The following is a 14,327-nucleotide window of genomic DNA, read 5'->3' on the forward strand; positions in this document are numbered from 1 at the left end:
CCTCTCCCTCCCCCCTCCCCCCCTCCCCCTCCCCCTCCCCTCCCCTCTCCTCTCCCTCTCTCTCTCTCTCCATGCCTTTCCCCTACTTGCACTGTCTCTGTCTCTCTCAAAATAATAAACTTAAAAAAAAAAAAACTTTTAACATCTAAAAATAAGTACGAAAAATTTACCAATTTCCAGAACTCTTGTGCCTTTCTTTGCTTCCAGATTACAGAAAAGGGGAGTTTAACACAGACAATAATAAAAAGATACAATCAAGGGCCAATCAGAAAGAAAATTGTAGAACCTCACTATAGCAGACTAAATAAAATACATGTCATTAAAATTGATTTAGGCACATGTTTCCATTTTTTATCCAGATGTAAAGGTATAGATATTAAAACGGACAATTTTTTTTTTTTGGTATCAAATGAACAAAAGAGTTATACATCCAAAATTTGTGTAGTATGGTTTCTATAAAGAACACATTTTCCAGCGTAACACTGGAAAGAGAAGTGGAGAAGGGGTATGCATATTTGAGTTCTGGACCTGCTAACGAGCCTGGTAATGGAGATTGTAGCCCCTGGAGCCAGAGTGCCTGAATTCCAGCGCTGCCTCTGCCACTCAGGAGCTGTGTACTTAGGGACAAGTTGCTCAATCTCCCTGTGCTTCAGCTTCTTCATCTATAAAATGGGGATCATGACTAAATGAGTTAGGCTCTCAAAACAACGTCTCAAATACAGTAGATAATAAATAATAATAGTGTATACTTGTGTTTGATTTTGATTTTTACTTTTATAAATTCCTTTCTCATATTTGTGTTTTATTAATGTTCATCTAGTTCCTAGAGATTGTAGAGGCTGCTTTTAGGTAACCAACTTGAACAATGGGAACCCGAGTAAGGTAGAAGGGCCCACATTGGCCTCAGCCTCCTGAGGGTTGAATATAAACAATGGGCTGAATATAAACAGGCCCATTAGGCAACTCACCTCAGATTATCTTAAGCTATAGCTGACCAATGGGTTACTTACAGCAGGACACAGGTACCAAAAAAGGAAAATTCCATACATTTTCATACCTCCTCACCTTCTCCCTTTAACTACAGCCCCCTACCATTGCCTCATGGCAGTCTCTCCCTTGCTGTCCTGCCTACTCTTTCCTTAATGGTGTGCTCAATAAACTTCTATCTCCGTTGTTCTGACTTGGGTGAATTATTTCACCACCCGGGCTTCCAGCTCCTACCCAATCAAGTTGACCCACATTTGGTGGCCCCCATATGATTGGGAGGCACCACATTTGAAAGCCCACGTGGGCAGCTTTTATGCCCTGCCCCCCACAGAGATGAATGCTTAGTTTGTTTTCAAGCATTCATGCTATATTGTAGATACTCTAAAGATATGATATTCCTTGGTATTGTGCTTTGACTAAAATTCATTGACTTTGTTATATAATACTTTTATTTTTATATATCTCTAGTCTATAACTTTAAACAAACTTTTCACCTTTCACTAGAATAAGAGTAATTAAATCCCAAGCAGGTAGACTGTTTTTGCCATCCTTTTTCTTGTTTATTTCTAATATTATTGTATTATGTGCTGGGAATGTAGCCTTATGATCTGTTTTGAAATATACTGAGTTGTTCTTTGTGGTCTAGTACACAGTATATTTTTATAAATAAATTTTGATGAGTGTTTGTGAGTAGGCATATTCCTTTTGGGGGAAGAAATATAAATATAAATATAAATATAAATATAAATATAAATATAAATATAAATATAAATATAAATATAAATATAAATATAAATTTATATTAGTGTGATTTTCAAGAGAGATGTGTTAGTCTCTCAACATGATTATAATTTAGTTAACATCTTGAACTTCTATCAGTTTTTGCTTTCTCTATTTTGATGCTATGTTTAGTTACCTAAAATTTTGTAAACTATTATAACTATTTAGTGATTGTGCTTGTTATCAATATGAACCATTCTTCTTTGTCCTTCTTTGCCTTGAATTTCATTTTGCCTGATTTTAATTCTACAACTGTTGCTTTCTCTTTGTTATTGTCCTTCATATCTTCTTTCCATCCTCAACTTTCAACTTTCTATATCATTTTGATTTCATGTTTCCTATAAATCATGTTTAGTTGGATTTAAAATAATTGAATCTGAGAATTTCTTTCAACAGGTAAGTTTAAATTATTTTTAACACTTATGATTATAATTGATTGGACTTATGATATGAATAGATCCTGTCAGTCCTCTCTACTCAAAACCCCACAATGGTTCTTACATCATCAATAATGAAATTCAAAGTCCTTACCACGGTCTCTAAGGTCTCACATGACTGGTATTGCTACCAACCCCCTACATCCCTTAGTTATATGAATTCTTTGTATATATTTTGGACATTAAACCCTTTTCAGATATATGATTTGCAAACATTTTCTCCTCTTTGGTACGTTGCCTTTTCATTTTGCTGATGATTTCCTTTGCTATGTAGAAGCATTTTAGTTTGATGTAGTCTTACATGTTTATTTTATTGCCTTTGCTTTTGGTGTTCAATCCAAAAATCATCACCAAGACCATTGTCAAGACTATGTCATCTAGTGGTTTTATAGTTTCAGGTCTTCCCTTCGAGTCTTTCAATAATTTTGAGTTGATTTTTGTGCATGGTGAAATATATGGGTTCAGTTTCATTTTGCATGTGAATATCCAGCATTCCCAGTATCATTTATTAAAGAGATTATTCTTTCTCCATCACATACTCTTAGCTCCTTTGTAGTAAATTAATTGACCATATTATTGGCCTCTGTGTTCTGTATCATTGATCTGTGTAGTAAATTAATTGACCATATTATTGGGCTCTGTGTTCTGTATCACTGATCTGTGTGTCTGTTTTTATACCAATGTCATACTGTTTTGATTACTACAGCTTTGTAATATAGTTTGAAATCAAAAATTGTGATGCCTTCAGCTTTGTTCTTTCTCAAGTTTGCTTTTGGTATTGGAGGTCTTTTGTGGTTTCATGTAAATTTTAGGATTGCTTGTTATATTTTAGTGAAAAATATCATAAGCCTTCAAAAAAAATTATTGCTGTACCAGTTTTGGACTGATTAATTCACGCAGCAACAGCTTGGGCACAGGTTTCTACTTCAGCATAATAATGATAGCTTTAGTCTTAACCTAGCCAGGTATCTCAAAATATGTTCAGGTGACTACTAAAAGAACTAGCAACTTTGATATGGATAGTCAAGAGTGTATAAACCACCACCTCCTGAAAATTAATTTAAGTGCATTTATCAATACATGCATCAACTTTTAAGACTGTTAGATCTTTTAAGACTGTTAGATGGCTATAAGGGCTAGAGAGCGTACTGCAGACAGGGAGAAGAGTGACAACAAAAGTATGAAAGTGAGAGGAACTTCTTACCTAGAGGTGGTATGGATTAATGTCTCCTTTCATGGTGTTGGTGGTGTAGGAGGGGATACCCAGCTCTTCTTGGGGGCATCAAAGGGGCAGGAAAAACAGCTGCCACAACAATCAAGTGCCCTAAGCCAATATGTCAAGATGATACATCTTTTGACTCCCAGTCCCAGAATTTCCCTCTAGCAAAGATGGCTGTCAGGTAAAGTAGGTCAGGCACTGTGAACTATGGAATACTCACTATTTACATGGACTATAATCATATGAGCAGGAGATATCCTAACTGTCAATACCTAAGAAGTCCCTGGGCTCAGAGGCTCAATATAATTTCTTTAAGTTATAACCAAAGTATATTCCCTCAAGATTTCATCTTTGTCCACTGTGCTAACCTCTCCCAAGCTTCTTGTTCTGTCCCTAATTAATACTGTTTATTATGGTTGCATGTGGATTTTTCTTACCACATTAATTATTACATAGAAGGTAGTTTGTAATGAGAGCAACAAGGAATGATGCCTATTCCAGTTTCCTCTAGGTAGGTCCTCTATTCTCACTGCTATCTCACTCATCCCTCTAAAAAGTAGAGTGGAGTCACAAAACTTATGTTGTTAAGTTCTACCTTTCTGACAAAGTAGTTCTGGGATCCAGAGCAAGTCACTTCAAGTTTCCAAAGTCCCCTTCTTTAATATCAAGCAAGAAGGTAGGACCAGAGTGCATATAAAGTGCATCCCAGTATACCCTTCTACAATTCTAATCCTGTGATCTAATGGCTACCGTAAAGCTGCAGTGCTTTACGAGGTAGCGACTACCTCGTTAATCTCGCAATCATGTCCCAAATGATATTTTGTATCTAATCCAGAGTCCCTAACAGTTGAGGAAACAGAAAAATGCCACCATATTCTCAAACTCCTATCTGTGTGAGTGGAAATGGCTGAAACAAAAAACAAATTTCTCAAGGTACCAACAGGTAAGATTTAGTAATAATATTTCATCATGATCTCTCTGTTCAAGACCCTACAATGCTTTGATATTTCCTCTTATTCGTATCAGGAATGTCCCCATCTTTGGCCCTCCTTCCATTCCTTCTGCAACTGTTAAGGTCTTATTCACAGCTTAAACAGCTCCCTAACTGGTCTTCCTGCTCTGATTGTCTCTTCATTTCAGCCCATTCCCTACCATAGTTTCATACGTATTGAAAAAAACAAAAAAACTGAACCTAATTTGGGGATGTTAAACTGTGTTTAACAGTTCACCACAGGTGGGGTGCCTGAGTGGCTCAGTTGGTTAAGTGTCTGACTTTGGCTCAGGTCATGATCTCAATGGTTCATGAGTTTGAGCCCTGCATTGGGCTCTGTGCTGACAGCTCAGAGCCCAGAGCCTGCTTCAGATTCTGTGTCTCCCGCTCTCTCTGCCCCTCCCCCATTCATGCTCTATTTCTATCTCTCAAAAATAAATAAACATAAAAAAAAAAAAAACCCTCACCACAGCCAATAGGCTAAATGCAAACACCTTATTATGACATACAGGCCATTTACTCTCTGGTGCTTGGCCCACTTTCTGGTCAAGACAATCTTTTGGTCTCCATATTCTTTAGCTCTGGCTACATCAAACTTCTTGGCACTCTACAAATGCCGTTTCAGCCATGAGAGCCTATGCCCATATAGTATTTTTGTGCCTCTGACGTTTTCTATTCCCATTTCAGATTCAAAATTTGGTTGAAGTATCATCTCTGTGGATTTTTTGCTCTCATGGGCTTAAATACAATTCTATTACAGAACTTATGATTTACATTGAAATCATTTATATGTCTTTCCCCCACATTTAAAGATCTGCCCGGGCACCTGGAGTAGCTCAGTCTAGGTGTCTAACTCTTGATTTTGCCTTAGGTCATGATCTCACAGTTGTGAAATTGAGCCCAGTGTTGGGGCTCTGCGCCGGGCATGGAGCCTGCTTGGGATTCTCTCTCTCCCTCTGCCCCTCCCCCTGTTGTGTTCTCTCTCAAAAAAAAAAAAAAAGATTAGCTGTTGAAGATGGAGGATAATGTACACTAATTTTTATCCTCAATCTCTATTATAACATTTGACAAATAAGTGCTGAATGAAGATCTAACCTATACTGTCTGAAAGTAAAAGACATTCCACAACAACCCCCCACTTTTATTTCCTCTTGCAGAGTTCTTATCAATCATTACAAATGCCTTACAAATTCTTCCTTCTACAACTGCATAAGCCTCATTCTTCTCTGAATTCCAATTGCACCTAAGTCAGTAACTACCATCTAGCTTAATCATTTAATCATTTCTTAATGATTTCAGATGTCCGACTGTCTCCCTAACTAGACAGCAAACTCCTCAAGGATATCCTAAGTTAATTAAAAGCAGCTAAGTAATAAGTGCATACAATTATTCGTTTTCAAATATATTATAATATATTGTGATCATACTAGAGACATCATGTGATTCTCTGGGCAAATTCGTATATCTAGAATGTCCAAAGCTCTGACTTTTTTGTTATGTACTAAAATTTAGGGATTGTTACTTTCAAAAATAATTTTCTTTTGGCGCGAACCAGAAAGATAAATAGTTGCCCTACACTTACCTGGGGTTCATGATAAGACGTCGGAAAAAGTAAGTCCAAGTGATATAATCCATTGCATCTTGCTTAGATGTAATTGTACCACCAGCAATCTCTGCATTTAAATGGTCAGAGAGCACTCCTAATAAGCTATACAGTGAACAAGATATGGGAAACATACATGAAGGTTAGGTTAAATGAAACACACTTTATCTCACACAGCAGACTGATGGAAGGGAGCTAGTAACTTTTAGGAAAGATAAGAGCCAAGAGGAGAAAGGTAGAGTGGGCAACAGCAGATGTAACTTGGAGAGTAGGGAAGAATGTACTTATGGGGTATGGGTGTAAGTATGAAATAATACTGAGGCAGATGAAAGGAGAGTTGGCAAGATAGGGGTGATAGTTATGAGTAATGATATTCCTTTCATTTACTCAGTGAGTGTTAAGTTCCTCGTCATATGAAACACAATTGTACTGGTGTTATAGAGTATACTAACATGATCAGATGTGCTGAAAGACTGGCATAACATAATGTTCATTTTAGTTTCTTATGTAAAATACTAAAAAAGGGAAGCAGTGTCCAACAACAGAAAAGGCTAAATAAATTATGATACATGGGACAATATGCAGGTATTAAAAATAGTTTTTGCAAAGGATGTTTTAAGGACATGAGAAATGGCAATAAATTGAAAGATTAAAAAAATGAGTTTCTATATTACTCTCAATTCATCAGCGGCAGAGTATAAATCTGTATACTCAATTGAGAGGGCAACTTGCCAATATCTATTTGAATAATCACTGTGACCCAGCAATTTCACTTTTCATTATTACCTGCTAGAGAAACATTTACAGACAAGGATGGGAAAGCAAATTACTTCGCTGCAATATTATATGTAAGAAGAAATAGGAAACTCTTGAAAGGCCCATTAATAGAGAAGTTAGCATAAAAACTATGAAATACTCTGTGATAGGTAAGTATTAATAATAGTTATATCGAAGTACAAAATTAAAATTTTTAGTTAATGATTACTGAATGTACATACAGAAAATTACATAAATCATACATGTACTCAAGTAATTTTCATAATGTGAACACACCTGTGTAACCAACACCAAGATCAAGCATCACCATTTCCCCAGAAGCCCTCCTTTTGTGCTGTTTAGTCACTACCCTGGCTCAAAGGATATTATGACTCTTATTCTGATCCTTACCTTATTGCAGTGGCTTGGGCTTCAAGCACAATGCTTACTGGACGTGGTGAGAAAAATACTCTTGTATCATTCCCTATCTCAAAGGGAAAGCTTTCAATATTTCATTATTGACTATGATGCTTGCAGTAAATTGACTCTTTATCAGATTAAGGACATTTCTTTATATTACTGTTTGCTAAGAGCTTTTATTATGAATGGGGGTGGAATTTTTTCAAATGCTTTTTTTTTTTTTTACATCTATGAAATAATCATATGATTTTTCTCATTTTTTTCCTGCTAATGTGGTAAATGATAGTAATTTATTTTCAAATAATAAGTCAACTTCACATTTATAAAATAATTTACACAAAATTAAATTTACTGATGTTGTTTAGACATCTATATTTATGAGAGGCACAGGTTTGTTAACATTCTTTTTTGGTAAATTTCTTATCAGGTTTTGGTATCAAGGTTATTCTGATCTTACAAAATAAGTTGGCAAGTAGTCTTATCTTTTCTAGTATTAGGAAGAGTTCATGTAAGATTGATGTTATTTTGTCCTTAATGTTATGAAGAATTCACTAGTAAAGCATCTGAGTCAGAAGGTTTCTTTGTGGAAAGATTTTAAGTGTCAGATTCAATCACTTTGATAGAATAAGAGACTAGATTTTCTATTTCTTTTTGTGTCAGTTTCATAAGTTTTTAAATGAATTTTATCATTTTATCTAAATTTTTATTTGCATAATGTTTCATAATATTTTTAAATGCCTGTAATATCTTTTCATTACTAATATTATTCTGTTCATTCTTTCTCTCGCTCTCTTTTTTGATCAGAGTTAAAGGTTTATCAATTTCATTCTTCTTTTCAAAGAAACAACTTTTGGCTTTGTTGATTTTTTTCTAATGTATATTTGGTTTCAGTTCTTTGATTCTTGCTCTTATCTTCTTTCTTTGAGTTTAATTTGTTAATTTTTTCCCGAATTTTTGGATGGATGTTTTGATCATTATTCATGCTTTCTTCTAAAAAATATATATCTTATTATATATATTTTTATATAATATATATTATATACAGAGTCATAAATTTTCTCTTATCACAATGTTAACTGTATCCACGTTTTTATATTTTCTAAATAAAAAAATGAACATTAGCACTTAGAATAAAAATTCCAATAACTCTTTACACTATCAATGAGAAACATGTGTTGTCCTTTGCAGTTAGAATACAGTATATTTAAAAAGACTGATAAAAGAGAACTAGTAATAAATGTTGCAAGTAAAAAATACATAAACCTGAGGGAGAAAGGCTATTTTCAGCTGAGAAAATGAGAGAAGCCTTTATCAAAGGGGTAGTTACTGTGCTACAAAGAATTATGTGATAATTCTGAAATAAGCTAATAGTCCAAATTATTCATTACAAGTCCCTCTATTTTGGATATTTCTTTATCACCTAGAGAAGAAAAACACACATCAAACGAGAACTTTATTATTAAATGCTTACTATGTGATAGACCCTGCTACAAGCACTAACATTCGATCATCACAACTAACCTCTGAGATAGCCAGTGTTGCTGGCATCTCCATTTAACAGATAGGCGCATCAAGGCACTGAGGAATCAAATGACTTGCTAGATCAAGGAGGTAAGTAGTGGAGCTCAGATATGAACCCAGGTTGTCCGGCTCTAGAATCAATGTGATTCATTGAAGCAGTACTAACACTGCTTCTTTTAAAAGTTTTTTTTAAAAATGAAATTGTAATTGAATTCTATCTTACAGTGATAATTGTATTCAGTTTCATTTCAAATAATTCCATTGAACTAGAATTTTTGCTGATTTTTATAAATATCATGACACAAATATTAATTGCTATGACATGAATCCATTTAAATTAATTTACAGCAAAATTTACCTTGACTCTACTGGGAAAGGTTCATAAAGAAATTTTTTGTAAAAGTCTTTCTTTATGTCATGAACCAGAATTACAGCTTTGCCTTGGTCGTCAAACTGAGGCCTTCCAGCACGCCCCATCATCTGGAGTACATCTATAAAGAAGAGAACAAGAGGTATTCAATAATGTGGCAGCTAGCACAAGGTATATTTAGTGATTATAGCATGTTTCGACAACACGACAAAATAACGAAGGATACAGAATATTTTAAGAGTGTGCATATTATCTCTGAAGCCTGTTGAGTTCTATAATAATAAAATAATTAATGCATTAAGACAGAAAATTGGATCACCAAAAAGGGACTCTTTTACTATTTGTATAAGAAAGAAAGATAAAAGTTTCCTTTAGCTAAATACTTTAAAATGCTGTCTAAGAGTTATTACTATTTTAATTAAACAAGAAAAAGCAAAACATATATGGGTAAATCTCTTCAGCAGATTCATTTGATTATTTTTCCCCATGAATGGACCCCCTGGGTGCATTTAGGCCTCACCCTCTTCCCACTTACGGTACAAATGTTCTTTTTTTTTTTTTTATAGTGCAGGAATCTCTGAGGTAAGAAATGATTTAGAAATAATATAGGTTTTACATGTAATCATTGAGTGGAAATACACACAGATATTTCGCTCTTCAGAATTCAGTGACAATGCTTTTATCAAGTTTTAAAATATGCACGAATCACAAATCGCAGCATGCAGAAATCATAGCAACAAGCCTTTTGATTCTAGAAGCCCCATAGAAGTATTTCTAGTGAAACAGATTTAAAATTAAACAGTATAATGTTTAACTGTAATTTATTAAGTCATAATAGCTACTAATCAGTAATTGTTATCTATTTGTGAATTTGGAACCATTAGTTATGCTTTTGATGCTTATTAACACTTTAGGTAAGTAAATGAAACAGCTCAATACTTTGAATAGCATTTGCATCTCACTGGAAATAAAACTTTACAATCTTACTCAACATATGTTCAAATGTGGTCAATTCTCTACAATTTAATTCATGCAAATTCAGATTATTAAGGTTAAAATAGAAGCTTAATGTATCTGTAAATTAAAAAAAAAAATTACCTGTAATGGGAAAATCCACATAGCGCCTTGTTTTTCCATCATAATATTCTGTTCCCTTAATAATTACTAAGTGAGCTGGAAAGTTTACACCCCAGGCTAATGTACTTGTAGCAATAAGAACCTAGAAAATAAAATATATTTAACTAAAACATAATGTGTAAGTTATATTTAAATGTCTGTTTATGAAAAATAAAATACCTGAACTTTACAGTTTACAAATAGCTCCTCTACTGTTTTTCGGTCCCTCTCATGTAATCCAGCATGATGCATTCCTATTCCGAAAGCAAGTGTCAGCTTCAGGTTGGAATCTCTTAGCGTTCCAATGATGTTCTCCATCTGCGAATAAGAGCACAGTTACGAGGTATAGGTTCATTAGCTTTACAATTTCCATACTAAGATTATATTTGACCAATTTTGTGTTTTGATTCTTATACTATATAAACAAAAATACAGGCCTCATCTACAGTTACAAGTGAAGTTAATTGAAAAGAAAATCTAGTTATTGAGAATGTATATCCTAAATGAGTTAAAATTTAAATGTTATCCATCTTCTCCTCATGCATCAAGGAAAACGAAATCTGTGGATAAATGCAATATCCCCTTAATGAGTAACAACTATTAAAAAGGATGTAATGTTAACTAGAATATTTCAGGGTCTTGTTCATCTCTTATAAGAGAAAAACCTTCCATCTTTTTGGCTCAGTACTAAAAATTTAGAAAATATGGACAAAAAAATTAATGGAGAAAAAAAATCAGTCATAATCCCACCAAACAGATAGGAACAATTCAAATTTAGCCTTTCTCACTGAACTTAATGACCCAGGGCAAGTCATATAACCTTTGTGAGCCTCAGCTTCCTTATTTAAAAAATCATACTGGTGGGGCACCTGGGTGGCTCAGTTGGTTGGGTGTCCGACTTTGGCTGAGGTCATGATCTCACAGTTTGCGAGTTCAAGCCCCATGTCGGGCTCGATGCTGACAGCTCAGAGCCTGAAGCTGCTTCAGATTCTGTGTCTCCCTCTCTCTCTCTGCTCCTCCCCTGTTCACGCTCTGTCTCTCTCACTCTCTCAAAAATAAACAAACATTTAAAAAAATTAAAAAAAAAAATCAAACTGGTATATTTTTGTCTACTTCTCATTTCTTTAATCAACAGTACAGTTAAATACTTTTTATATTTACTAGCATTTTTTTGTAAACTATCTTTTCATTTTTTAAGTGGATATGACAGCTTTTTTTCTTAGTGGTTTGTAATGGCTCTTTATGTATTAGAGCTATTATTAAGCTATTTATGAAGTAAAGTTATTTCATTTCCAGCCACGGTTTAGCTAAGTTTTCATATGTCTAAAGAGTTTCTGAAACTTATATCTTATATAATTTCTGAATATTCTATCACTTTCCATTCCACATGGAAAATACTTAACGCAACACAGATTTTATGGCAACAGAAGCAAATCTTATCTTCTTATGAAACTTATTCTCTGAAAGGAACTAAACAGAAAACTCAATCTCTTTTTGCCTAATGATAGACCTTTATACTGGTCCTTAAAGCAGAGGATGACACAATATGCAGCGTGGTGAACTTCTTTTGGGACAACTCCATGAAGGGAGTAATGTAGAGATCAAGTGGTTTGAGAATGTATGAGCAATTAAAAGAATGACATATTTTACTGTATCTGTAGCTTCACTACCACATTTTCACAGTGAACAACAGTGGAGGATAAACTTGGAAATGGGTATATGTATGATTTTTATATGCCTGAAGACTGAGATAGTACAAATAACCAACACTGTCTTCAGACCTCATTTCTGTTTTTTTTTTTTTTTTCCCTTCTACTATTAATCACTTCTAACATACACAAGTATACATGCAACACATTCACTCTCCTGGATGTGAATAAACCAATAAGCAGCTCACAAAATCTCTATCTAGAGAAACTTCAGCTGGTTGCTACAGTTTAGTGGAGACATTCATACATGAAGCACGTCAACATCCTTCATTCTTGCTCATCTTATTTTCAATGGTCAGAAAAAATTTTCCAAGCTTTTTTATGTGGGAATAAATTGTTTTACACTAATAATTCAAAAAACAGGAAGATGAAGTTTGTCTTTATAATAGATCTTAATGTATAAAAGGCACTGCATAGACACAAAGTAACAGTTTAATGACATACACATCATGTTATTTATCAACTTTCCTGAACTGAATGCAATATATAAAGAGTTCATTCTGTTTCATAAACACAGTATGGTCACCTGATATTCTTGAATATTTACTTCATAAACTGTTAAGCAAGAATATGGAAATGTATTAACATTAATTAATGTTAACATTAACATCCACTTTCCCTTTCAAATTAGCAAAGGATAAGGAAGATGACTACAAATGCATGCTATAAAGAAAGGTGCTTGTCTTGTCTCATAAATTATATGTTAGCCATTCTCAAGTGACAGCCTATTATCCATTTTTTTTGTTCAATAGTTCACTGCATAAATATCTTCAATTTACATTATCAAGAATTAATTCACTGATATTCTTGCTCTGACAATTTCAGGGATTATTTTTTCAATTTCATAACTTAGTAACAGTATAATTTTATAACTTGTATAATTAATAGTGTTCCATGGCAATGCCAATCATACCCCCCAAAATATACCATGTACCTCAGGAAAGCTAAAGAATCCTATGGCAGGAGGTTTGGTGAGGCATTAATATCCTGTCCTTTCACATCAGGGAAGGTTCTCATTCCCCCTGCCCCCACTTTCACATAAATCAATGCATTAAAAAGAACTATTTGCCTATCTGAACTGGCAAAGACCTAAAATCCTCATGAGGAAAATTACAAAAAACAACTTCATTTATTACATAGTTACTGTGGATGAATTCTGAATTATTTGAACATCATAAAAAAAGGAAAATTTATAGTAACGTTACTTAATCATTATGCGTAAGATACTACCCGGGACAGCCTGTTTAAATTTGAAAATATAAATTGTTGATTAAATTATACCATTGAAATGTTTCATCTTGCTCACAATATAATACAAACAAAATTTTTGAGAAACTTAGGATAATGAAAGCTTAAAACATGGTAATACATATTATTTGTTGAGTACTTATGTGTCAGGCAATGTGCTTGACACTTTACAAAGATTATCACATTTAATCCTTTACATAAAGTAATAATAGCTCTAATGTAACACTCAATTCATTTACACAATCCTGTGTATTTCAAGTTAAAGACCCAGTGATCTTGAATACTACAGAGTAGACTCTCTCAACACTGATTCCATGGGAGAATTAAACCCCACAAAAAATATTTGAGTTGCCATCTTTTTAATTTTTCCAAAGATAGATAGTATCATTCTAGATGGTTAGGAGAAAAGTTCACTTATTACAAGCAATGGATGTCTTAAGCCATTAAGGTTTAATTAAGAAAGGCTGCTACAGAACTTTAAAAATAATCATGATAATAAAACACTGATAGGGGAAGTTTTAATTCCACAGTTCATTTCTATTCAACCAGCATTTGTTGTAATGTATAGGCATCTTTCCAACAGTCTTTGAAATATGTCTGACTACCTGACAGTTAAACCAAAAAAAACAATTCAATATTATAAATAAAAGAAAAATGGATCGATCTATATCCTCTAAGTAGTGGTCTTTTTTTTTTTTTTTTTTTTAGGGTGATGGGGGAGGAGGCACATATGTAAACTGTTGAACCAATTACTTTAACTTAATAGAATTTTTTTTTTATATTTTAAATTTATTATACTCAAAAAGCTTTTGTAGAAATATAGGATTCCATTTAAGTAGATACATTACTCCGTTCCTGAAATACATTCCAGTCAGAATATAATTCAGTGAGTTGATGACAATCCTGGCTCCAAAAGAAAGGAGGAGACCAGATTGGACAAGAATGAGCTAACAGATTGTACAGCCCAATTCTGTCCCTTTGAGTGTGATATATTGTTTCAAGATGCTAAAAACCCATACTTTCTCAAAGCATATCTGTTGTGCTGGTTTTCCCATTTTCACAGAATCCTCATTATCAGAAAACTCTGTACTCTTTTCAAAGCACGTCAGACTCAGACCATATGCCACTGAATAATGCTTATCAATTGTCTAAAATGCTCAATAAAAGATG

General features: G+C 33.9%; 1 protein-coding gene across 1 annotated transcript in view; it reads right to left on the reverse strand.

Annotated features, from left to right (window-relative positions):
- Window positions 1-14,327, reverse strand: part of ASCC3 (activating signal cointegrator 1 complex subunit 3) — a 356,847-nt gene that overhangs the window by 88,336 nt on the left and 254,184 nt on the right. The window contains exons 31-34 of the mRNA XM_042939446.1: window positions 10,381-10,518; window positions 10,183-10,303; window positions 9,073-9,205; window positions 5,997-6,122 (exon numbers count right to left, since the gene is read on the reverse strand). Of these exons, the coding sequence (XP_042795380.1) occupies window positions 5,997-6,122; window positions 9,073-9,205; window positions 10,183-10,303; window positions 10,381-10,518 (518 nt within the window). The remainder of the gene's footprint in view (window positions 1-5,996; window positions 6,123-9,072; window positions 9,206-10,182; window positions 10,304-10,380; window positions 10,519-14,327) is intronic.

The sequence above is a fragment of the Panthera leo genome, chromosome B2, assembly GCF_018350215.1.
Source record: "Panthera leo isolate Ple1 chromosome B2, P.leo_Ple1_pat1.1, whole genome shotgun sequence".
Classification (NCBI taxonomy): Eukaryota; Metazoa; Chordata; class Mammalia; order Carnivora; family Felidae; genus Panthera; species Panthera leo.